The sequence below is a fragment of the Halichoerus grypus genome, chromosome 15 (genome assembly GCF_964656455.1).
Source record: "Halichoerus grypus chromosome 15, mHalGry1.hap1.1, whole genome shotgun sequence".
Classification (NCBI taxonomy): domain Eukaryota; kingdom Metazoa; phylum Chordata; class Mammalia; order Carnivora; family Phocidae; genus Halichoerus; species Halichoerus grypus.
The window spans coordinates 29,762,358-29,786,956 of NC_135726.1; the positions used below are offsets into that span (position 1 = coordinate 29,762,358).

General features: G+C 35.5%; 1 protein-coding gene across 12 annotated transcripts in view; it reads right to left on the bottom strand.

Moving 5' to 3' along the window:
* The window catches only part of CHD9 (chromodomain helicase DNA binding protein 9), a 217,931-nt gene that overhangs the window by 95,299 nt on the left and 98,033 nt on the right, over window positions 1-24,599 (bottom strand). For 9 of the 12 annotated variants that reach the window (XM_078062741.1, XM_078062744.1, XM_078062743.1 and 6 more), the window contains one exon: window positions 2,378-2,709. In XM_078062741.1, coding sequence (XP_077918867.1) covers window positions 2,378-2,709 — 332 coding nt within the window. Of the gene's footprint in view, window positions 1-2,377; window positions 2,710-3,491; window positions 3,757-3,853; window positions 4,275-24,599 lie in introns of those variants that run through there. The other 3 variants (XM_036081675.2, XM_036081674.2, XM_036081676.2) reach the window with 3 other exon arrangements.

The window sequence follows — 24,599 nt, forward strand, 5'->3', positions numbered from 1 at the left end:
TACGTTTCCTTCAACTTTCTCTGGTATCTGTCCTTTGATGGTGGCAATAACCCAACTCTTCTCAAACTAACAGAAAAATAAAACTTTCAAAAGAAAACGTTTAATATATCATAAAATGCTGTTAATTAAAATTATGCAACTAAACTTAACTATTTAAATGACTTCAGGGGTGCCTGGGTGGCTCAGTCGGTTAAGCGTCTGCCTTTGGCTCAGGTCATGATCCCAGGGTCCTGGGATCGAGCCCCGCATCGGGCTCCCTGCTCAGTGGGAAGCCTGCTTCTCCTTCTCCCACTCCCCTTGCTTGTGTCCCCTCTCTCGCTGTGTCTCTCTCTGTCAAATAAATAAATAAAATCTTTAAAAAATAAAAAAATAAAAAAATAAATGACACAGAAATTAAAAACTTGTCAAATTCAAAATTTAAATATAGCAGCTTACTGGAAAGTACAGTAATATTTCAATTGACTAGTATAGGAACTCCAAGTTGTATATAAATTTCATTTCCAGCTACGTTTTTTCCTCCAACATGACAATCTTTGTCTTTGTCTGATAAAGATGACCAAGAGGTCCTTGTTTTACTCCAACCTCTTAATAACAATATAAAAGGCAAGCTTCCATTTTACTTTACTTGGCTGCAACTTAAAAATTCCTCTATCAAAAGGATGATCTTATAATCTCAACAAAGTTTTCTCTAGCAACTGCTCAGTGTCTTGCCATGTATTTATCTTTCCAATACAATTTTCACCTGTTTTCTCAAGAATGTTCTCTCTAAAAACAACTACTAAATTGATCAACACTGTGCAATATTAAGATCATTTGTTATTAATAATCTACCTACTTCTAACAAAAATATAAATATCACAGAATAAGTCAGACACTCTACTGCAATATATTACTACTCCCTACCATATTCACATGTTTCAAAATTCCACGTTTCTCTCTATTATGATTATTTCTAATTTACCCTTATGTACATCGTTTTTCTAGAAACAGATTCATTTCTGGTATCTTTTGCCTCAACCTATTCCCTCCCAAATTTAAACTTATTGTAACTTTTGAAGTTTCTCTACCAGTTTCTCTTGGTTTGTGCATTATTTTTTTAATGCCCTTCCAAATAGTACAACACTTTACCTATGTCTCTGTATAAGTTAAAACTGGAAAACTTTAATTATACTAACTCTTAATATATTAAAGGATTAAATATGGGGTTTCCTAATTAAAACTAGACATAATATTGGAAAAATAAGATACCTTCATGCCAAAACCTTTAAATAAAGGAGCAGAAATTTAACTTTCAAATTTCGTTTTTGCTGTCTGCAAATAAAATGTAAAAATCGCAAACAGTCACTGCTCTATTACGGCAAGAGAGCCCATGTTATTTAATGGTTTGGATTGAAAGGCATCAGGACATGACAATATAATTCAGTTTGGTGACTGCATTTAAAATGCTGAGAATTAATTTGTTTTACAAATTTGTATTAGTTCTAAATATCTATATAATGTATCAATTATTTCTTAAGCAAATGAAGATTTTCATAATAAAGAAATTTTTTACTGTGTACTTTGTGTGGAAAAAAAAAGAAAAAAGCCTGCAAAAATGGCCAAATATTCCTGTAAAAAAAAAAAATCCAAACTGTTGGCCTTCGGTTATTTTTACCCTTGCATGCAAAAATTTAAATATAATACAAATATTAACATTTATTTTATTTTGTTTTTTGAAAATATATCAGATGAGTAGTCATATAAAAACACCAAGGATTAACATACCCTTCTAGAGCAATTCCTTGGCCTTATAATTCTCTTGGAGCATTAATCCTCACCTGGCCTCTTTATTACATAAAGTAAATCAGAAAGACAGTGAGGGGAGTAGACCAGTAAGAGGTTAGAGCTGCTCATCGTTGATTTAAATGGTCTTAGTTTTCTTGTCATTCCATTTAGTTCAAAGTTGTGGGTTTATGAGAAAGGACTGTATCTCACATTTCCAAATTATAAGGTGCCCAATGAAGTACAACTAAGAGGTAAAGAAATCTTGTAGAAGATTTCAATGCACTTTCTGTAAAGAAAGTGAATTTGGAACTGGCACAGCAATGGGTTTGGTTTTGTTTTCCTTTTTCTGTTTTATGTATGACATATTTTCCTAATTTAAATTCCTTTTACTAATATTAAGATACAAAAAGCTATGTTCACAGAATTGTAAAATGTAGTAAATCTTGGAATATTCCCCAATTCATTCAAAAAAGGAAATAAGGTACACATAGCATCTAACAACTTAAAACTTCAAAGTGGGAGTAAATACATAAAATCAAAAGTAAAAGATGAGACAGACTGCACTCTGACAAAAAAATTCAAAGGAATTAAATTTAATTCTTAACCAACTTACCCAATTTTTGTCTTCTCTTTTAACTTAGAACAAGTTTTTGTTTTTTTGCTCTCTTTGTCCTTTGGCTTGGATTTCATCCGTCTACCTTTCTTTTCCTCTTTTCCTTCAACTGAAGCACTAGGGAAGTTTTCAGGACTCATTACTCGTGGAATATTGCGTTCCCCACGTTCCTTTGCTTTTGCTATGGCCTCTGATATTATCCGATTAGCCTTTTCTTGCTTGCTTTCTGATTCCACTTTTTTTCTCTGCTTCTTCTCAGACATGATCCTCACCTGGGTATTCTGCAACTTAGTATATGTCCCAGAACCATCACTCTTCTTGGAAGATGGAGGCTAGAGAAATCAGAATACTTTTTACACAACGTATCAAAGTACACCTAAACAATTAACATAAATATACGAACATTTAAGATTATGCTTAAAGTAAAATATGTGAACCAGTATGTGAGTGCTACAAACAAATTTAAAATTAAAACAGTGTGTTGATCTAGAAATTAGTGTAGGTATAAAATAAAAAGCTCAACTACTGCTTTTAAAAATGAAGGTTAAAGAAGGATAATGTAGATTCACTGATATTTTCATAGCATTCTTGATTAGTTAGTTGATTCAAATTCTGTCCTGTAAATACTCTGTGCATTTGAAATAAGTCTTTTCTTTCCTCCTCACTCCAGAACTCTGAAAATTAATAAATTTAAAATAGCAATTTTAATTTAGAATTGACTACTCCTTAGTTTATTATAATTTTTAGAAATATAAAGCTTCTCTTTACAAGAAATTAGAACTAGAACCTGAAATCATTTAAATCATTTTTTAATGTGCAATCTATGCAGCAACATAGCTAGTTAGTAAATAGACATTCCCATACTTAAAATTAGAGAAAGTTTTAGTTTTTCCGTGAAAGAGTTAAATGTGAATTTTTTTCTTTCTGTATCATAATTATTTTGCTCAAGCAATTCTGAAAAAAACCCCAAGTTTTACAGTTTTACGTTAAAATTATTAATATTTTAGCAAGATCACAGGAAGCAGATCAACAGCATTTAAAAAAAAAAAAAAAATCTTCTCCAAACACGCATTCATCCACATATACTCAGATCACAGTTTTGTTATGTTCTTACCCGTAAACATGCCTCTGACTATAGCAAAGGAAAAAACCACCAGGAATTTCCACACACATTTTCATGCTGATTCCAGTGTGCTTCACTGGATATCTTTTCTATACCTGCCTCATCAAAGGCTTCATAGCAGTGCTGGAGCACTGGGAGAGGAAGGGGGGTTTGGAACGCTCACTAAAATGCCACCTTAGGGCCTACAGGCTATAACAAATAACCAAGACTCGAGGAAAACAGCAACAAGCTCAAGATGGCGATGCAGTACGACTCCCGCCGCAGCAGCCAGTAATAAGGAAGGTTATTCAATCCCATTAGCCTTTTAGCCCAAAGAACCCCTCCTCCTCCCACTCATTCAGGCTTTCACTTACCCTTCCTCTTGGCCTCTTCACTGAAGACATTTTTGGCGTCAGACAAAGGCTTGCCCTCTGCTTTTTCACCACCCCAGGCAGTGCTCAAGAAAAAAGCATTGAAAGAAGATTCCTAAATGGCCTATTTAGCAAGCTGCAACCAAGAGATGCACAACCCTCCACAAACACACATTGTGATTTATCAACACATTTCTGCCTTGGCAAGTTTATATCCACTGTTCATCCTATTTAGATATGAAAAAGGCTGTAAACCCCTCCTAAAAAGCTGAGTTTCCTCAATAGCTGTAAGCAGATAGCCAGATTCCAACAAAGCACAGAAAGAAATGAATGCACAAAGCATCAAAATGCATCAGCATGAATATTAGAGATGTCGTTAAAAATACTGACTCCTTCTGCGGAAGTAGGCCAGCAGATGGTGCTACCAGTTATTATTCCATTAGACTCTGCAATTTAACCCCCGATGGACTGTTCTTCCCTCCATGTAACACATTAACTCTAGCTCTGCCACTTCCTGCAGTCAAGTTTTTTAAAAATACACCTAAAACCTGATTTTAAGAGCTCATCTGCAAACTAAAACCGTGGTGAAATGGCTTTATGTAGCTATCGATATTAACAAACAAAATCCGATGCAATTTTTACCGGGGAAAAATACTTTTCTCCAGGATACCATAAAATACTGGAAGTAGGAAAATAGCCGACGAGGAGCAAAGGGTTAAAAGAGCAGGTCATGCAAATGAACACAGAACAAGTGACTTCTCTTTAAGAAATTAGGTAACTTCTCTTCTGATTCTTCTAACAAAAAGCTAACAATATTATTTTTAAGACGGAGTAATGAAGCCATTTTCATTTAAATTCTAAAGAGAAGTTGAAGATTTCGATAAGAACACAGGAGAGCTGCCTGTATGCCCACAAAGAATAAATAACGACACTTATATTTTTTCCTTATTTAAACCTGGAGAAATACATTAATTTATTTTTCTAACATAAAAAACTCACAAAACCTTCCTGACGTTTACCCTTCATGTTCTATTTTAACTGAACTATGGAGTTTTTCAGATAAAATTTTAGTTTCAGTTGCTTGCTAAAAATAAATAACAAGTCTTCATCATCAACTTTTCTTTCTGTAAAAATTGAGACTATTTTAATAAGCAATGCCCTACCATACCTAAAACAAAATTTTCACAGCTTCAAAATTCAAGTTTACTTCTTTCATTAATACCATTTTTTCAGTTGATCCTGGCAAGTTATCTGATATTTCTACCAAAGAACGTTTTTTGTTTCTTTCCTTTTAAGCACCGAAGGTCTCAAAATGGAGCAACGTGATATGACCAATGTCCAGGAAAGCCCAATGTGGACAGCAGGGGAAGAACTTAAAGTTTAGAGAACCACTAATGGCAAGGAAAGGATCTGACTGCTCTGCTGTTTTCTTTCAATATCCTTAACTCACTGACATTATCCCCAGAACCTAGGATGATTTCCAAAATATCTCACTTCTCCTGTTAAAGCTTTTCAATAGATTCTATTACTTGACTCAAAATCCCAATTATTTAACAATAAATCTTAATAGTAGACAACAATAACAAAATCCATGGTTAAATATTTCTTCCGCTATTAGAAGACAGTATTTTAAAATTATATTCCCACAGAACATCAATATCAAGGTGTTGTAACTAAACATTTTTAATGTAGGTCATTTCCCAATTTACACATATACCACAAACTTACAAAAGGGTAGTTGATATGCTTTTTTCAATGCTACTGTCTTTCTCTTTTACCTTATATAAGCACTCATCAAATTGTCAAGTCTACTTAATTGTATCTTGTTCTATTTTCCTCCCCATCCCACAGCCCCTGCTGTATCGACTTCCCACTTATTATGGCTACACTGTAGTTATACAGAAAAATATCTTTCTTATCTGTAGGAAATATATATTAAAGTCTTTGGTGGTGATGAAACATCAGGTCTGCAATCTACTCTCCAATTCTTTACAAAGTGAAAGAATTTCTTTGTACTTCATTTGTGATTTTTCTCTAAGTTTGTCATAGTTTCAAAATATTTTTTTTAAACACAAGTTGTTTAAAAATCAAATATAAAGGCAAAGGTCATACTCCCCAAAAATGGTAACTATATGGTAAATGACAAAAACAATACAAAAAGAAGGCATATATATTAATATCATATCTAAATTTTTATAAGACAAAGAAGTCATAGCAAAACATAAAGATGATCTCATATGTGATATATTAATTATGTTGATAGTAACTGAAAGGAATATATGGAAGACCTGGCATATCATATTTCATTATGGGGGAAACTCAAAGATTTATGGTATGAGTGTTTTTCAAACCACAGGTCATGACCGTATAGCAACTCATGATATAAATTTAGTGGGTCCACATCACTAAAAAAAAATGAAATAGAACAGCATGAAAAAGTATGGTCTCTAGCCTTTATGAATGCTATGTGTTAAAAATTAAAAAGTTTTCATACCTTCATGAGAGAAAGAAGCAAAGAGATTTGTTCAAGAAATCAGAGGTGTTAAAATCTGAGGGTGAAGTCAGATCTCTCTTGGTGGAATGATTTTCCCACATACTCACCCAACCCACACTGGGAATCTGTCCATTTCAAATATTTCAGTTGTATACAAATAATTTAGACTATTGAATTACCAGTGTGCGGACAGGAATGGAAATGATAAATTTCCAAAAAGAAGGGGAGAATAATCACATGGCTGCTATACATGTACAATAGAATACAGTCTCCTCTATTGGGGAATGTTCTATTTCACATATTTTTAACTAATTAATTAATTTATTTATTAGAGAGAGAGCAAGCAAGCACAAGAAGGGGGAGGGGCAGAGGTAGAGGGAGAAGCAGACTCGACTTGGGGCTCAATCCCAGGACCCTGGGATTTTGACCTGAGCCGAAGGCAGATGCTTAACTGACTGAGCCATCCAGGTGCCCCTATTTCATATATTTTTAAAGTAATATGAAAGAATAAAAGGTCTCAAATAAGAAAACAGATACAATTTCTTAGTAAGAATAAAACACAGAACAGGAGTGCCTGGGTGGCTCAGTCGTTAAGCGTCTGCCTTCAGCTCAGGTCATGATCCCTGGGATCGAGCCCTGCGTCGGGTTCCCTGCTCCGTGGGAGGCCTGCTTCTCCCTCTCCCACTCCCCCTGCTTGTGTTCCCTCTCTCTCTGTGTCTCTTTCTGTCAAGTAAATAAAATCTTTAAAAACAAACAAACACACAGAACAAGGAATTTTCAACAACATAGGTAAAACTGCATGAGAGCTAAAAATCTTCCAACCTTTCTCAGAAGAGAGGACTGTTAGGCTTCAGGCCCAGGGCTGGAGGTGGACAGAGGCTCCAATGGAAGACAGTATAAAACAGAACAGAGACAGCAAGCCATGAGCAAAAACCAGTGTTACTGCCTAGAGAGACAACGCAGAAATAACAGAAGAGAACCAACAGGGAAACCCCAAAACACTAAGTTCAAGGAACTAGCAGATAAAGAGGAGTTAATGAAGGAAAACAAAGAGAAACTACAAGAATGGTTAAGGTGAGTATCAGCAAACAAGTGGTGTCATGGAAGCCAAGAGGAGAGAGTTAAAAATTCTGCAGTCAAAAGGAAAGTAAATATAGTAATTTGATATTATAAATATAACTTACAAGGCATTTTAGTTCTTTTAAATTGTTTATAGTAAGTCGGGTGTGCTAGTTTTTAACCTCTTTATTTTAAGGGAAGTTAAGTATTATTTACTTAAATATTCATAAAAAACCAACCTTCTAAAAACAATAAATTTATAGTTAATCTTAGCAATATGTGTCAAATATTAATGTGGTGACTTCTTTTGGTTTTTATTTATTGCATAGAACATTTTTTCCACAAGCTACCAATAAAGACCTGCTTTTAAAGAGAAAAGAAGGGGAAAAATTGACCCAAGAGCAAATCATAATCTGTCAAAGTCTTTTTCTGAGTTTTACCCCTAGATCTATTTTCAGAGTTTTTGATGGAAGCAAAGCAATTATTTTACTTTGCTTTCTTCACATCTGTGAAGTGCCATGTTCACAAACTAAAAGGCCTACTCTCATCTTGTGACTTGTACTAGTACCCAGGTCTCCATTTTTAGCTAACCATGACATTCCTTTCTTTTTTTAGTGTCATAAATCTTGAATTTTACATTGATAAGGTTAATACTATTAAAAGTATTGCCTTTATTTTAAATCCACATAGCAATTCAGGCAAACAGTACATATTCACAAAAGCCATATTTTTCGGGGCACCTGGGTGGCTCAGTCGTTAAGCGTCTGCCTTTGGCTCAGGTCATGATCCCAGGGTTCTGGGATTGAGCCCCACATCGGGCTCCCTGCTCAGCGGGAAGCCTGCTTCTCCCTCTCCTGCTCCCCCTGCTTGTGTTCCCTCTCTCGCTGTGTATCTGTCAAATAAGTAAAAATCTTAAAAAAAAAAGCTATATTTTTCTAAATACAAATTTGTTTTATGACTTATAGGAAATACAGAGAGAGGGGACCATGTTAGAGGATATCATGGGGGTGTAATCAGCAAAATCCAGAATGTAGGAAACTCTACAAACGACTCAGTCTCTTCAACAAAGGAACAAAACAAAGATATTTAAGACTAAATGATAAAAAAGAAAAAAAAAGAGACACTTAAAATACATATCAACGAAATATAATGAGTAGCCCTTGTTTTGATAGAGACCTGAAAAAATCAACTGTAAAAATATATTTATTAAACTACTAGGGAATTTTAACTTTGACCACATATTTGATTATGAAGGAATTATAATTATTTTTTAGGTATAAAACTGATTTTGTAGTGGTGTTTTAAAGACAAAAATATTTGTCTTTTAGATATGTAAGTTGAAATATTTATAGATGAAGTGGTATGACTGAGATGCGCTTCAAAATAATCCATGGAGGGGGCCCCTGCGTGGCTCAGTCGGTTAAGTGTCCAACTCTTGATTTCGGCTCAGGTCATGATCTCAGGGATGGAGCTCCACATGGGGCTTCATGCTCAACAGGGAGTCTGCTTGAGATTCTCTCTCTCCCTTTCCCTCTGCCCCTCTCCCTACTCACTCTCTCTCAAATAAATAAAACCTTAAAAAAAATCCATGGAGGAGGTGGGAATAATAATTAGAGGCTCATATAGATGAAACAGTGCCTATAACTGATGGCTACTGTAGCTGGGTGATGCATAATCTACTTGGGTGTACACTTGAAATGTTACAAAGAAACTTAAAAAGTTATATTCTGGGAATAACAAGTAGCTTGGCATAACAAGCAAAGGTGCATGTAGAAGAATGATAAGCAACAAGGACTGAAAAGTAATGGGTTAGATTATCAAAAGTGTTATAAATTATGCTAAAATATTTGGACTTTATGCTGAAGGAATGAGGGAATCAATAAATGATTACATAAAGAGAAGGGTATCCAATTTTTAGATTTAGGGTTGCTAAGTGGTTTCAATAAAAATACCCGAATACTTGATAAAAATTTATATTTAATTTTTGAAAACTTTTATTTATAAAAAGGCCATACAGGATATGAAAACAAGTAATATTTAACCTTTTATGTTAGCGTGTGTTGCTTTTTCAATGTTGTATTGTTTAAAAGTTCATCTTCTGCTTCCAGATACATTGAAAGTATGTTTTAAAAACATCAAACCACAAAACCTCACAAAGTTCACTACTTACTTGACAACATTAAATATACTGCATTCATCAGTCTATAAATTAGCCATGACACTACAAGTTTTGCTCAGCATAATGTCATGATTTAGGGAACAGGCTCTGGAGTCAGCCAGCCCCAGGTTCTAGTCCCAGTTTTATCATTTATTTGGGCCTCAGATTCCTCATCTGTAAAATGGAGATATAATAGTATCTACCGCGTGATACTAGGGCTGTAGTGAGGCCCAGCAGTAAATGTGCTTACTGTGGTGTCTGGCCAACAAACACTCAGAGATGTTAGGTATTACTATTGTTGCTGTGATGTGACACTGTGCCCATCTCAGGGATCATCCGTATCAGGGGGTATATTATGTCAGTATACCTTATTACTTACTAGGGACGTTGACTTTGATTGCTTGGTTAAAGTGGTGTCTACCATGATTCTCTACTATAAATCTCTTCTTTTATACTTAGTAAGTATCTTATGAGACTAAACAAATATCTTGTTTCTCATATACATTTGCCCAGTAATTTTAGCGTGCATTGATGGTTCTTGCCTGTAACAACTGTTGTGGTATTTGCCTAATGCAAATTTTCTATTCCTATCATTCCTCCCACATTTTCAATTGGAATTCTGTAAATAAAGCTATCTCTTCTCCCTATTCGTTTATTCATTCATTCAACTATTTATATATAGCATATACTATACTATATATAGTATGGACTCATGGATATTTATTTTATTCTATGGGTTATAATCTGGTACTATGATTATTTACTTGTTGTTCAAACTGTCCCAGCTTTGGCCATTTAGAATGCATATGGCCATTGCCAGATAACAATTCAAAATATCACACCAATAAAAAAATTAAAATATTATAGATAAATATCACTTTGGTAAATAATACTAACTTCCCATAACACCTTTTCTAAAATGCTTCTTAGGGGAAAAAATAAGAAAAAAAAAGGTTTTTCTTTTTAAAGTTAATTTATTTAAGGAATTTCTATAACCAATGTGGGGCACGAAGTCAGGACCCTGAGATCAAGAGCCACATGCTCTTCTGATTGAAACAGACGGCACCCCAAAAAGAAATTTTTTTAAAGACTTCTTGAATATATTAATTCACGATATTCCTATGTGGTTAAAAATAAAATCAAATATTACTTCTAACTGCAGGTGAAGGAGGTCAAGCACAGATGGGACAAGTACATGTCTATCACACTGGAACAACAGTAGAGTTAACTCTTAAAAAAAAAATCATTTTGCTAAGCATTGCCTACCATTCCCACATAGTGACGACTGATCCAAAGTTCATAAAGCATTAAATTTATGGTACTCTGCTAGGAATCAGTAACCTTTCCAATTTCAAAAGCAGTTTATCAAGTCACCATCCTCAGTTTTTCCCCAGCCTGAGAGACTGGAGTGTGGTGGTGGCATTCTGACAAAACCCAAAGGTGAAGTACACTCTTACAGCCTTGACGGGACCTGATAAAGCGGAAGGGTAACAGTGTAAGCAAATTAACCACGCAGTTACATAATTGGCTTGATAACACTAACCACCACAATCTCAATTCTTTTGGCAACGTTTCTGAATGTATTAATAAAATAAATACCAAGGAAAACGCCTCTTTCAAGTCTTTTAAAGGGGAAATTGAGAGTCATTTATGTTGAAAGACACTTAGTTTTTGTATACACTGCATTATGAAAAACCCATGTTAATTTTCAGAATTCTGAGATAATTTCTAAAAAACTATTAGAATACTCAAGTGATTATTAACAAACATAAATGACGTGAAGGGGAGTCTAATATAAATACATTTGCAATAAGGACAAAATAAGGCATTTAAACCTGATCTACAGTTGTAGGCAAAAGAAATACAATTTTATTAGATGCCGAAGAGTATCTATATACAAAAAGTCAAAAGCATTTTAAAAATCACGAAGTATATGTAATTTTGCCATATTAAAATTTCACCTTGCAGAATGCAAAGTAAGTAATGAGAGAAACTATGTCTCTGGATATAATTCTAACCACGAGAAAAAAAATTATTCGTGGAAGCAGAAGTGATGAGAACTGTATGAGAATGCTAAACAGGCCCTTCTGGGGTCTATGACAGTCTAGGCATAGCAATTGTGTGTCACTGACTTTATAAAGATAGAACTTTTAAAGTTAAAGAAGAAAAAGAATCATTATATGACCTGAGACTATAAAATGATGGACAGATCAGTAAGGTAGGAAATGTAGTACCTCAAGTCAGGACTCAAAAACAAAATTCCAATACTATAAGCAGAAATGATTCTAAGGGGGGGAAATTATCCCTAAAAATACTGGTTGCAGCCATTCAGATTCCAAGGAGCAGAGCACAGATATAGAACTAGTAACAACATGAGAGGCACTGATCTGTAAGAGTAGTGTTGTAAAGTCCACAATGACTTAAGGCTTGATAAATGACTAAGGGTAATTAAAAATGTTCCACTGGCTGTTTTGAACAAGAATAGCTAGGATCCTGCAGGCACCGTGTGTGAGGGTGGGATGGATGGGAAAGGAAGGGTAGGGAAGGAGGGGAAAGATGACAGAGAACATAATTCAGATAGGAATGGGTGTCATCCTGATGCTGAGTCTGAACCTACATTTTTTTTAAGAATAGGAGGAAGCAAACCTAATCCTGTCAAGTGAGCCCTTCCAAAATTTATTCAACTGATTCTACTTCCTAGCTTGTACTAAACCCCTCCAACTGAATATTTTCAGTTTAAATTTGTGAACTGGTGCCATTTGGTCAGTCTCCTGGGTTCCTGCTGGCCTTTCATTTCAGCCTAATCTCTCTTCAGCCACCCTACCATTAGTTCTTAATTAGCCTCCCTCTTAGCGCTTACCCAAAAATGCTGATTAAAAAAAAATCTTATGAGGCTGAATCTATAAATGGGCATGCTTGCACACATACACAAAACAACTACTTAAGTAAAAAATAAATGGTACATGCCTTAACAGCAGCTCATGTGAAAAATACCAGGGAATTTTAGCTCACTGTAAACGAAATGAGTGTATGGTGTAATGAGCTTGCCAAAAAAGCAAATTCAATCTTAGACTGCACAAACAGAAATGTGGTGTAATGAACAAGATAATTACGATATACTCCAGTTTCACCTAGAGAAATGTATTCTGTCTTGGGTTTAAGAGGAACATGAGCTAGATCACTCATATAAGACATATTATTTGAGCACACACTACCTCCCAGACATTGTTATATGTGCTGGGAATAAAAGAATAAACAAGATGATGAAGTTGCTGCTCTAAGATTTTAGAGAGGGAGTGAAGAAAATAGGAAAAACATCAGGTAAAGGTAAAGGCTATGCAGAGAATGAAAACAGGATGATGTGATTAGAAGTGGTAGGGTGATCATTTTAGAGTAGATTCAGGGAAGGTCTAACTGAGGAGGCCATTTATACTGAGATCTGAATGAAAAGAAAGACTAGCCAAGCAGAGATTGGAGGAAAGATGAATCAGAAATCATCTTAAGCAGGTATGAGAAATTAGCTACAAAGCAAAATGAACAACATACTGGTTTTATGTCTTCATAAGTTTCCCTACTGAATAACATTACTAGCCATACTATACTTCCCAGGCTGTTCATCTAGAGACTATCCCATAGAAATGGGTACTCCTGCACCTCAATTCCTCCTCAGATATCAGGTCCTACATTTTTAAGCTGATTCCTTCTAGTAATAGGCCATTATTATTCTCAATGGTCTCATTGTTTAAGATGGTGTTTTTGAACTGTGAGCTGAAATCTCATTTTGAGTCATTAATTCAGTGAATAGTTACTAACATTCTTTATAAGTGAAGTAGACCAGTGTTCTGTAAAACGTTGGTTATATCTTAATAGACACATATCCCTACAAATATACATTCCACATTATTAGACATTAGGGAAATGCAAATTCAAATCACAATGAGATACACACCTATTTCCATAGGTAAGAAATAATAATAAAAAAAAACTAACAATACTAAGTGGTGAAGAGAATATGAAGTAACTGAAACTCTTACACACTGCTGGTGGGAATGCAAAATGGTACTGCCATTTTGGAAAACTGTTTTTTTTTTTTTTTTTTTTTTAAGATTTCATTTATTTATTTGACAGAGAGAGACACAGCGAGAGAGGGAACACAAGCAGGGGGAGTGGGAGAGGGAGAAGCAGGCTTCCCACGGAGCAGGGAGTCCGATTCGGGGCTTGATCCTTCATGACCTGAGCCGAAGGCAGACACTTAACGACTGAGCCACCCAGGCGCCCCTATTTGATTGCTTTTTATAAAGGTAAATGTAAGATCATTTAATATATGATCCCAGCAATCCCACTCTGATATATTTGCCCAAGAGAAATGGAAACATTTAGTAAGACAAAAACCTGTACACAAATGTTTATAGAGTTTTTATTCATAATGCCCAAATCTGGAAACAACCCAAATGTCCTTTAACCAGTGAATGCATTTGTTTGCAATCTTTGGCATATCTATATGATGAAGTTACTCAGTCACCTGAAAGAACACACTACTGATACATGCAACAAAGAATACATTATGCTAAGTGGAGGAAGCCAGACTAAAGAGGCAACATGTCACATGATTCCATTTGTATGACACTCAAAAAATAAGAAGGAAAATTAATTATTGGTTGCCAGGGTCTGGGCTTGTGGGAAAGACTGACTACAAAGAAGCATGAGAGAGTATTTGGGGGTATTATAAAATTCTCGATCTTGACTGTGGTGTGGTTACATGATGTGCTCATTTGTCACAACTCAGAGAACTGTACACTAATAAAGATGAATTTTACTGGATGTAAATTGTATCTCAATAAACCTGCATAAAAAATGATTTATGTTCTTTAGATCTCAATTCCCATATTAAGAAGCTAATACTGCTAGTATTTACCCAAAAGAAATGAAAATATGTACACAAAAAAGACTGAAGTTCAATGTTCACAGAAGCTTTATTCATTATAGCCAAAAACTAGAAATAATCCACATGTTTATCAATAGGTAAATGGCCAAACCGTAGTATAGCCATAAAGTGGAATGCTAGTCAGCCATAAAAGGGACCAAACTACTGACTCATACAACAATGTAACTGAATCACAAATGCATTATACTGAGTAAAAGGAGTCAGACTCAAAGGCTACATAATTTCATTTATGTGACAATCTCAAAATAGCAAAAATATAAGGGAAAAATCAGGGGTTGTCAGCCCCTGGTGACTGGAGGAGAGGTTGCTACAAAAAAGGATAAAGGAATTTGGGAGGGCTATGGAATTATTCTGTATCTTGATTAGTGGTGGTGGTTACTCACCTATATATATTTGCCTGAACTATGCACTAAAAAGAATGACTTTTCTATATTTAAATTACATCTCAAAAAAAAAACCCCACTGATACATGAAAGAACATGGATAAATCTCAAAAATATTATGCAGAGTGAAAAAAAGGAAGACACAAAAGGGTATACATCAATATCATTCCATTTATATATAATCTAAAACAGGCCAAACGAATCTATAGTGACAGAAAGTATATCAGTGATTGCCTGGGGCCAGGGATGAGAGGATGACTGCATGCAAAGGGCAAAAAAGAAACTTTTGGGAGTTATGGGAATGTTCTATATATTGATTGTGGTAATGATTACATAGGTCAAAACACATCAAATTACAACTCAAATTACAACTCGAAATGAATATGTTTTATTGTATGTAAATTGTACCTTAATAAAATTAATTTTAAAATGTACTTACCAAGTGAACATAAACGGAACAGGATTAATTTTACCCCCATTTATCTATTTAATAATTCTTCTTCCTTAGTTTTAATTACTTCATTACAAACTAAAATTAGATTATATTATCCTAATTTCTATAATTTATGCTAGTCTATTAGCTAGTGGTAGACAACCAATTTAGAAAATAGTTGGTACATACAGGCAATATGTCCAACAACAGACTCTCTGGGGAACAGAAAGAATTAAAAGACTGAATGCTATCCACAAAAAAGTTGATACTCTTATTGTATAAATTATATATAGATCACACATCATATATGAGAAAAGGAAGCAAAACATAATCAGATGTTTGGGGGAACAGCTAAATCAATACGAATTATAGAGGAAAAGGACACGTAGGTCTGTGTTATCTAGCAGTAAGTTAATGTTTTTTTTTAAGATTTTATTTATTTACTTGACAGAGACAGCAAGAGAGGGAACACAAGCAGGGGCCGAGGGAGAGGGAGAAGCAGACTCCCTGCTGAGCAGGGAGCCTGACACGAGACTCAATCCCAAGACCCTGGGATCATGACCTGAGCCGAAGGCAGACGCTTAACGACTGAGCCACCAAGGCGCCCCAATAAGTTAATTTTTGTAATGAAGAGATAATGAGAAGATGGTCAAGGGAGGGAGCTAAGCATGAGCAAAAGCATGAACAAGTGAAAAGATTTGTGTAGAGCATTGTTTCACAAGCTGTATTCCAAGAAATGTGAAATGTGAAACCATTCATATTCATATTAGATTCTGAGATGCTGCCCTGTATTTTCCCCTTCTTGGAGCATTATGATAAAGTTTAATTTATTAAAAGCTTACTCTGAGAAGCCCAAAGAAAACTAGTAGTAATTAAACTTGAATAAATTGAATGGGCAAAATTACGAAAAACTTTTGATTCTCAGTGTAGACAACAACAGCAACCCTGTTACATCTTTTCAAAGCTATTTTTTAAAAGAGATTTTATTTATTCATTTGCCAGAGAGAGACAGAGAGAGAGTGAGTGTACAAGCAGGGGGAGCAGCCGGCAGAGGGAGGAGCAGGCTCCCCACTGAGCAAGGAGCCTGATGCAGGGCTTGATCCCAGGACCCTGGGATCATGACCTGAGCTGAAGGCAGATGCTTAGACTGAGCCACCCAGGCATCCTTAAAAGCTATTTTTTTTTTTTTAAAGTATAAAATGTTTTTAAAAGTTGAGAAAGAAATTAGGTTTGTCCCCACCCATCTCTAACCCCCCCCCCCCGCCCCCTGATAGAAAGCCATATTATAAACTGCTACAATCTTTAGCAACAATAAAGGGATCAGTACTTTATCCTTCCATACTGGAAGGAAGTCTGAAGAATGAGTTTGGGGACCAATGTGCACCAGAAGTTTGTTGGTTCTATTCTAATTATGTGTGAGTGTATGCATGGTGGGGGGGAAGGAGAGGAAGTATAAACCACAGTTCAAAACGGCACTTTGAGAACAGGCAAGAGTATTTTAAATAAGAGGGTGAGAGAATGAAAAATTTAGTATTAAAGTATACCCCTGTGGGGCACCTGGGTAGCTCAGTCGGTTAAGTGTCCGACTCTTGGTTTCAGGTCAGGTCATGATCTCAGGGTCCTGGGATTGAGCCCCATGTCGGGCTCTGCACTCAGTGCAAGTCTGCTTGGAATTCTCTCTCTCCTTCTCCCTCTGCCCCTCCCTGCACTTGCACTCTCTCTCCTTCTCTAAATAAATAAAATCTTTAAAAAATAACTAAATATAGGTCACAATATATCCTCAACATTAATTTTTAACCTACTTTGTTGATCCTAAATATTTAAAGAAAAATGAATTTATCTTTATACCTCTCCTATTCATCATCCCATAAGATATGGAATAAACTGCAGGAGCTACAACTGTATTATATTCTGACAAAGGCTATAAAAGACATTTTGCTAATTGTTCAGTTTAATGCAGTCTTTCAGGATGACCGATTAGAACCAAAAACAAACAAAAACACCCAAACACTGGTATAAATAATGAATTCAAACTACAGACCATTATCTCTTATCAACACAGAGACAAACATCCTCAACAAAATAGCAAATATATATAAATATACATCATGAGCAAATGGGATTCATCCAGGAATGCAAGGGATCTGAAAATCAAGTAACACAACACAATCTATCAACGGCATAGAGAATAAAAACCACATGATTATCTTAAGTAATGTAGAAAAAGCACTTGATGTTAAAGATCAGCATCTCATGATAAAAACACTCAACAAACTAGGAATAGAAGGAAACATCCACACCTGGTAATAGACATCTATAAAAAATTCACAGCCCGTATCATACCTAATGGTAAAAGACTGAATACTTTCCCTAAGATCAGGAACAAAACAAAGATGTCTGTTCTTGCCACTTGTAATCAACATTGCACTGAATATTCTAGCTGGGCAATTGGGAAAGAAAAAGAAATAAAAACCATACAGATTGGAAAGCAAACAGCAGCACTATATGCAGAAGGCTATCTTTTTTTTTTTTTTTTAAGATTTTATTTATTTGCGAGAGAGAGAGCATGAGAGAGAGAACGATCATGAGCAGGGGGGAGTAAAGGGAGAAGCAGACTCCTCGCTGAGCAGGGAGCCCGATGCAGGACTCGATCGCAGGACCCTGGGATCATGACCTGAGCTGAAGGCAGACGCTTAACCGCCTGAGCCACCCAGGTGCCCAAGACATTATCTTTTATATTTAAAAAAAGTAAGTAAATATTTGCTAATCATATCTGATAAAAGACTTATATCTACATTAATACAAAGAATTCCTACAACTCAATAATAAAATGACAAATAACCCAATTTAAAAATGTGCAAAAGATCTAAATAGGCATTTCTACAAAAGAAGAAATATAAATAACCAATAAGCCCAGGAAAAGATAGTCCTCATTAGCCATCAGGGAAATGCAAATCAAAGCCACACTGAAATACCACTTCACAACCACTAGGGTGGCTATGCAAAAAAGACAGGTAAGTGTTGGCAAGTACGGAGAAATTGGAATACTTGGGTTGTTTCCACTTTCTCGCTGTTATGAATAATGCTACTATGAACATTCATACAAGTTTCCATTTCCCTCGGGTATATGTCTAGGAATAGAATTGCTGGATCATATCATAATTCTGTGTTTAACCTTCTGAGTAACGTTCAGACTATTTCCCAATGCAGCTACACCATTTTATATTCCCACCAGCAGTGTACGAATACTACAACACAGATGAACTTTGAAAACATTATGCTAAATAAAATAAGCCTGTCAGAAAAGACCATATGTTGTATGATCCCATTTATTTCAAATGTCCAGAATAGGCAAATCCATAGACATAAAGTAGGATTTGTGGTTGCCTAGGGCTTGGAGTGGTGAGAGAACTAGAGAATGAATGTTAACAGGTATGGGGTTTCTTCTGGGGGTACGGAAAATGTTCTAAAATCAATCATGGTAATAGACTCACAATTCTGTGAATATACTAAAAATTACTGATTTCTATACCTTAAATGGGTAGATTGTACAATAGATGAACTACATCTCAATAGGGCTATTTTTTTTTTTTTTAAATAATGAATTCTATGGAAGTAAAATAACTTTATTCTCATTGCTTTGTTGAGGATTGCAAAGTTACAATGAATTTACATTGTTACTCCCATAAAATACTAAGGTCATTTAAATAACCATGTTTCTTTTTTTCTAATTTAATCACCTAAATACCAAGCAAGTTCACTGGTAATTAAAAGAAACTGTTTCACCTACAGGGTCTTTCTACATAACCTTTATCTCAAATTAAAAGTTGCAACTTACTTAAGTATATGGTAAAATGAAGTAAGACTGCACAAAACACCAAGATTAATTTCTTCTGCATAAATACAGCATTTTGTATTTTCTCAGTTTTCCAAAACAGTAATCAATACTAACTTTCAATACTTTCAATACTAACTTTGTACGCTATATATCATATTCCTGGAAGTTTAGAATATATATATTAACATTTAAAACACTCATTTCTACTTTTCTCATCTTTTCAACCTTCAAGAATACTCTCTTTTTTCTTTTTCCTTTCATACCCGGATATCTCATGAGTGGTCTACAGATGATACCCTGACTTTCTTACCACTTATAAATTCCTTTTGATTTGGTTCCTGTTCCTCCATTCTTTTTCTACAAAAGTCCTTTCTTCAAGGTCATCAATTACTTCTCATAGCCACTCAATAATCTTTTATCTGTTTTTATCCTCTTCAGTATCTTAATTTTTGACATTGTTGCTCATCACTTTTTTATGGCTTCAGAAATACAAGATCTTATATCTAATTATCCTTTCTCTAATTCTTTGTTTCTTCTTTTTTCCTCCTGCCCCACAAATGCAGATTCCCCAAGATTCTGGCCAAACCCCTTTGTCTTCTCACTCTATACTTTCTACTTTAGTTATCTTACAATGTCACATACCTTCAAACTATTACTTTGTAGCAGATACTTACAAAGTAAGTATCTTCTGAAATCTAGTGTTACATTTTTCAGTGCAATGTAGACTTCTTCAACTAAAGTAGTCCTACTGCCTCTGCTCTGTTCCACTTCAATACCAGGTTAACCTGGTATAGGTTTTTCCCTACCCAAAGTCTTCACTTAGCCTGGTATTCAAGGCCTTACATATTGCACCCATCTAACTTCCCAAATCATCTCTCATTGCTATAAGTATCACTCATTCATTAAAATAAAGATATTTCCCTTCCTTCAAAAATAACAATCTAACCAGAAATCACTACACACACGCACATGCATATCCTTTTAGTTCTATATGTTCTAGTGATTGATAAATATAAGATTAAATATAATAATTTGTAAAGAGCTCAGAAAATTGGCACACAAAAAATATAAACTAAGTATCACACTAAGCACTGCATGGACTAGCTTATTTTAATACTGAAAACAACCTTATGTGGTTGGTACCAATATAATCCACATTTTATAGATGAGGATAAGGAAGTCTGGAAAAGATGAACAAACTTGCCCGGGTTATACGGCAGGTAAGTAGCAGAAACAAGTTTTTTTGTTTGTTTGTTTTAATATTTTATTTATTTGACAGAGAGAGAGAGCACAGCAGGGGGAGCAGCAGAGGGAGAGGGAGAAGCAGGATCTCCGCTGAGTAGGGAGCCCAATGTGGGGCTCGATCCCAGAATCCTGGGATCATGACCTGAGCCGAAGGCAGCTGCTTAACTGACTGAGCCACTCAGGTGTCCCAGAAACAAGTTTTAAACTCAAAGCTGACTAACTCTAAAGTCACTATTTTGTTTTATTTTTTTATTTTTTATTTTTATTTTTTAAAAGATTTTATTTATTTATTTGACAGAGAGAGACACAGAGAGAGAGGGAACACAAGCAGGGGGAGTGGGAGAGGGAGAAGCAGGCTTCCCGCGGAGCAGGGAGCCTGATGCGGGGCTCGATCCCAGGACCTGGAATCATGACCTGAGCAGAAGGCAGACGCTTAACGACTGAGCCACCCAGGCACCCCACTATTTTGTTTTATTGTTAATGTTGAATTATACAATATTTCTAACATAGAGAAAATAAACTAATACCCATGAAATTAAATAGATATTAATATTTGCCTTAGGGATGCCTGAGTGGCTCAGTCAGTTAAACGTCCGCCTTCGGCTCAGGTCATGATTCCAGGGTCCAGGGATGGCGTCCCATATCGGGCTCCTTGCTCAGCGGGGAGCCTGATTCTCCCTCTGCCTGCCGCTCCCGCTGCTTGTACTTGCACTCTCTCTCTCTCTGACTAATAAAATAAAAAAATATTTGGCTTAGTTTACATCTCTTCTAAATAAAGTTATATAACTCTTCCTCTTCACCCATTTCCTTCTTTCCCCAGATGTTTATGGATACATACCTCTGTGATGAAGTTACAGAAACACATATTGAAAAGATACATGGTAAATGGAGATCAGTAGTTAGCTCTGGAAAGAGAGGAATGGGACTGGGGATTTCAACAGTTACCCATTGTGTTTTATTCTTAAAAAACAAACAGGTTTCAAACAAATACTACATTTGTTAAATCTAGGTGGTGGGTTTATGGGTATCTGTATAATACTTCTATACTTTTATATTTTTGTACAGCTAAGTTTTCTAAAAAGTACCAGAATATAGGTTAATGCTGATTCAAGGCTTAGTCTAGAAATAGGAAGTTTTAAATGGCACATCATTTTGATCCCAAGAGCTTAAAAAAAAAGGATTATGTAGTAGGTGGATGGTTGTTGAATATAACTGTTGAAAGGACTTGTGTTCATAAAACAAACAGAAAGTTAGCTGATAAACACATTCTCACATATACACTATATTAATTTAAAATATTTAATTTCAGGGGCGCCTGGGTGGCTCAGTCGTTGAGCGTCTGCCTTCGGCTCAGGTCATGATCCCAGGGTCCTGGGATCGAGCCCCGCATCGGGCTCCCTGCTCTGCGGGAAGCCTGCTTCTCCCTCCCCCACTCCCCCTGCTTGTGTTCCCTCTCTCGCTGTGTCTCTCTCTGTCAAATAAATAAACAAAATCTTTAAAAAATAAAAAAAATAAAAATAAAAAAAAATAAAATATTTAATTTCACTGGGACTTACAATTTCACGTAATAAATTTTAATGGAAAATAGGTCTTTTATTTTTTTTTTTTAAAGATTTTATTTATTTATTTGAGAGAGAGAGAGAGAGCATATGAGAGGGGGGAGGGTCAGAGGGAGAAGCAGACTCCCCGCTGAGCAGGGAGCCCGATGCGGGACTCGATCCCGGGACTCTAGGATCATGACCTGAGCCGAAGGCAGCCGCTTAACCAACTGAGCCACCCAGGCGCCCGGAAAATAGGTCTTTTAATATATTTAATGCTTTATTAATAGAATTAAGGACATGAATGTATGAAATCTTTTAAATAATTATAAAAAATAAAGTCATTTTTTTTCCCCCTCAAATTAGGCCAGATTTCTTCTTTGGGCTCAAATTCCTATATACATTTAAGTAAGTATTGAAAGGGGCGCCTGGGTGGCTCAGTCCTTAAGCGTCTGCCTTCGGCTCAGGTCATGATCCTAGGGTCCTGGGATCGAGCCCTGCATTGGGCTCTCTCCTCAGCGAGAAGCCTGCTTCTCCCTCTCCCACTCCCCCTGCTTGTGTTCCCTCTCTCACTGTGTCTCTCTCTGTCAAATAAATAAATATCTTTAAAAAAAAAGTATTAAAAACTGATTAATGAAGGCTTGTCTAAAAATCAGAAATGTAAAAAACATTTGGCTCACCTAGAATATAAGGATGTTTAACTAAAATATATTATGAAAATGGTAACACAAATTGCATTAAAGCCAAATGTACAGTGCTTATCAATACTCTTCCAAAACAACATCAGTTTCCATGAAAATGTCTCCAAAATATTATCCTCTGAAGTTACAATAAATCAGACTAACCAACTAGAAATAAAATCAATTAAAACAAAGTAAATCCACCAAATTTTTCACAATAGCAAATACCCTGATATAATTAAAGTAACAAATTATAATGAGAGTGTACATAATTAATCATGCCTAGTAAAATATTTGTTTTACTATTTTTAATTAGAGATAACATTTCTCAACAACTTTTCCAGGATTATTACTATCAACTAAAGGAATTAAATAGTGCTTTAGATGTTAACTCATCCAATATCATGCTGAGACATTAAGCTTGTTTTACATATAGGAAAACATTTTATTATCTTTTTAAAAGATCCTTACTTATTTGAGAGAGGGAGAGAGAGAGTGCATGGGTGTACAAGCATACTCATGAAGGGGTGGGAGGAACAGAGGGAGAGGGACAAGTAGACTCTGCGCTGAGAGCAGAGCCCAGTGTGGGGCTCGATCTCATGACCCTGAGATTATGACCTGAGCCAAAATCAAGAGTCTGATGCTTAACCAACTGAGCCACCCAGGTGCCCCAGGAAAAATTTTTAAAGAAACATTTCATCTTGCCTCCTCCATTAAGCCAATTTAATACTCAGAAGTGTATCTGAGCTAATGTAAAAAAAATTAGTTTACACAGTAACTGAGCAAAAGATATATATTCTTTTAGTTGTAATCTTTTCTAATGTTTATATTGCTCTGCTTTTCCTATAACTGTCATATAATCATCCCAACTTTTACTTAAGTATATTATGAATTATTACCTGACAGTAATTACTGTTCCTAAAAAAATTTACATGACAAGCACAATTTATTTATCTCTACCTTCAGCCAAAAATTAAAATTCTAAAATAAGAAACTCAAGTAATTGGGGCTTTCATACTCATTAAAGATACCCATTTCAATAACCATATCATTATTAATAAATATTAGGATGACACTGTTATGCACTTCAGAAATCCACAGTGCTGAAAACCAAATGTATCCCTTGTGTAGATTTCGACAAGTCTAGATGCTTTCTCCCCACCAAAAGTACTGTCATCTTTATTTCCCCTTGATATATCACTAAAACAGTTCTCAGATATAGATCTCTCTCATTCTTCTCTCCCCTCAAGGTAAAATAAATCTAAGAGATCCTTGGCAACTCACTTGTCTTCCTCAAATTATGCAAATCCCTTTAATTTATCCCATCTTAGCCAACATTTTCCCCAAAGAAAACGTAAATTTAGAAAGTACATTAAAACAAAGGTAAGGTGGGGCGCCTGGGTGGCTCAGTCATTAAGCGTCTGCCTTCGGCTCAGGTCATGATCCCAGGGTCCTGGGATTGAGCCCCACATCGGGCTCCCTGCTCTGCGGGAAGTCTGCTTCTCCCTCTCCCACTCCCCCTGCTTGTGTTCCCTCTCTCACTTTGTGAGAGCTCTGTCAAATAAATAAAATCTTTAAAAAAAAAAAAAAAAAGGTAAGGGGCAGATTTCAAGAACATCAGAGAAGAACTCAGTCATTTACAGACTATTGCTCCTCAAAGGACATCCTGGCAATGAGAAAATACATAAAAATCTGAGTGCCAGGCTTGCTTAGTAATTTTTTTTTAAATGACAAAACAGTAAGACTGGGCATATTTTTAATTCTCATGTCATGATCAAAAATAGAGGGTTAAAACATTTCATTGGGATATTTTAAATGAAAATGATAAAAAATTTAGTAGCTTGTCCTAACAAGTGGGGAAACTTGAATATGAATCAGATTTCAGAGGCTATGTAAAATTATTAATTAACATACATGTGATACTGGTTGTGTAAAAGAATTTCCTCATTCTTAGGAGATGGATGATGAAGTATTTA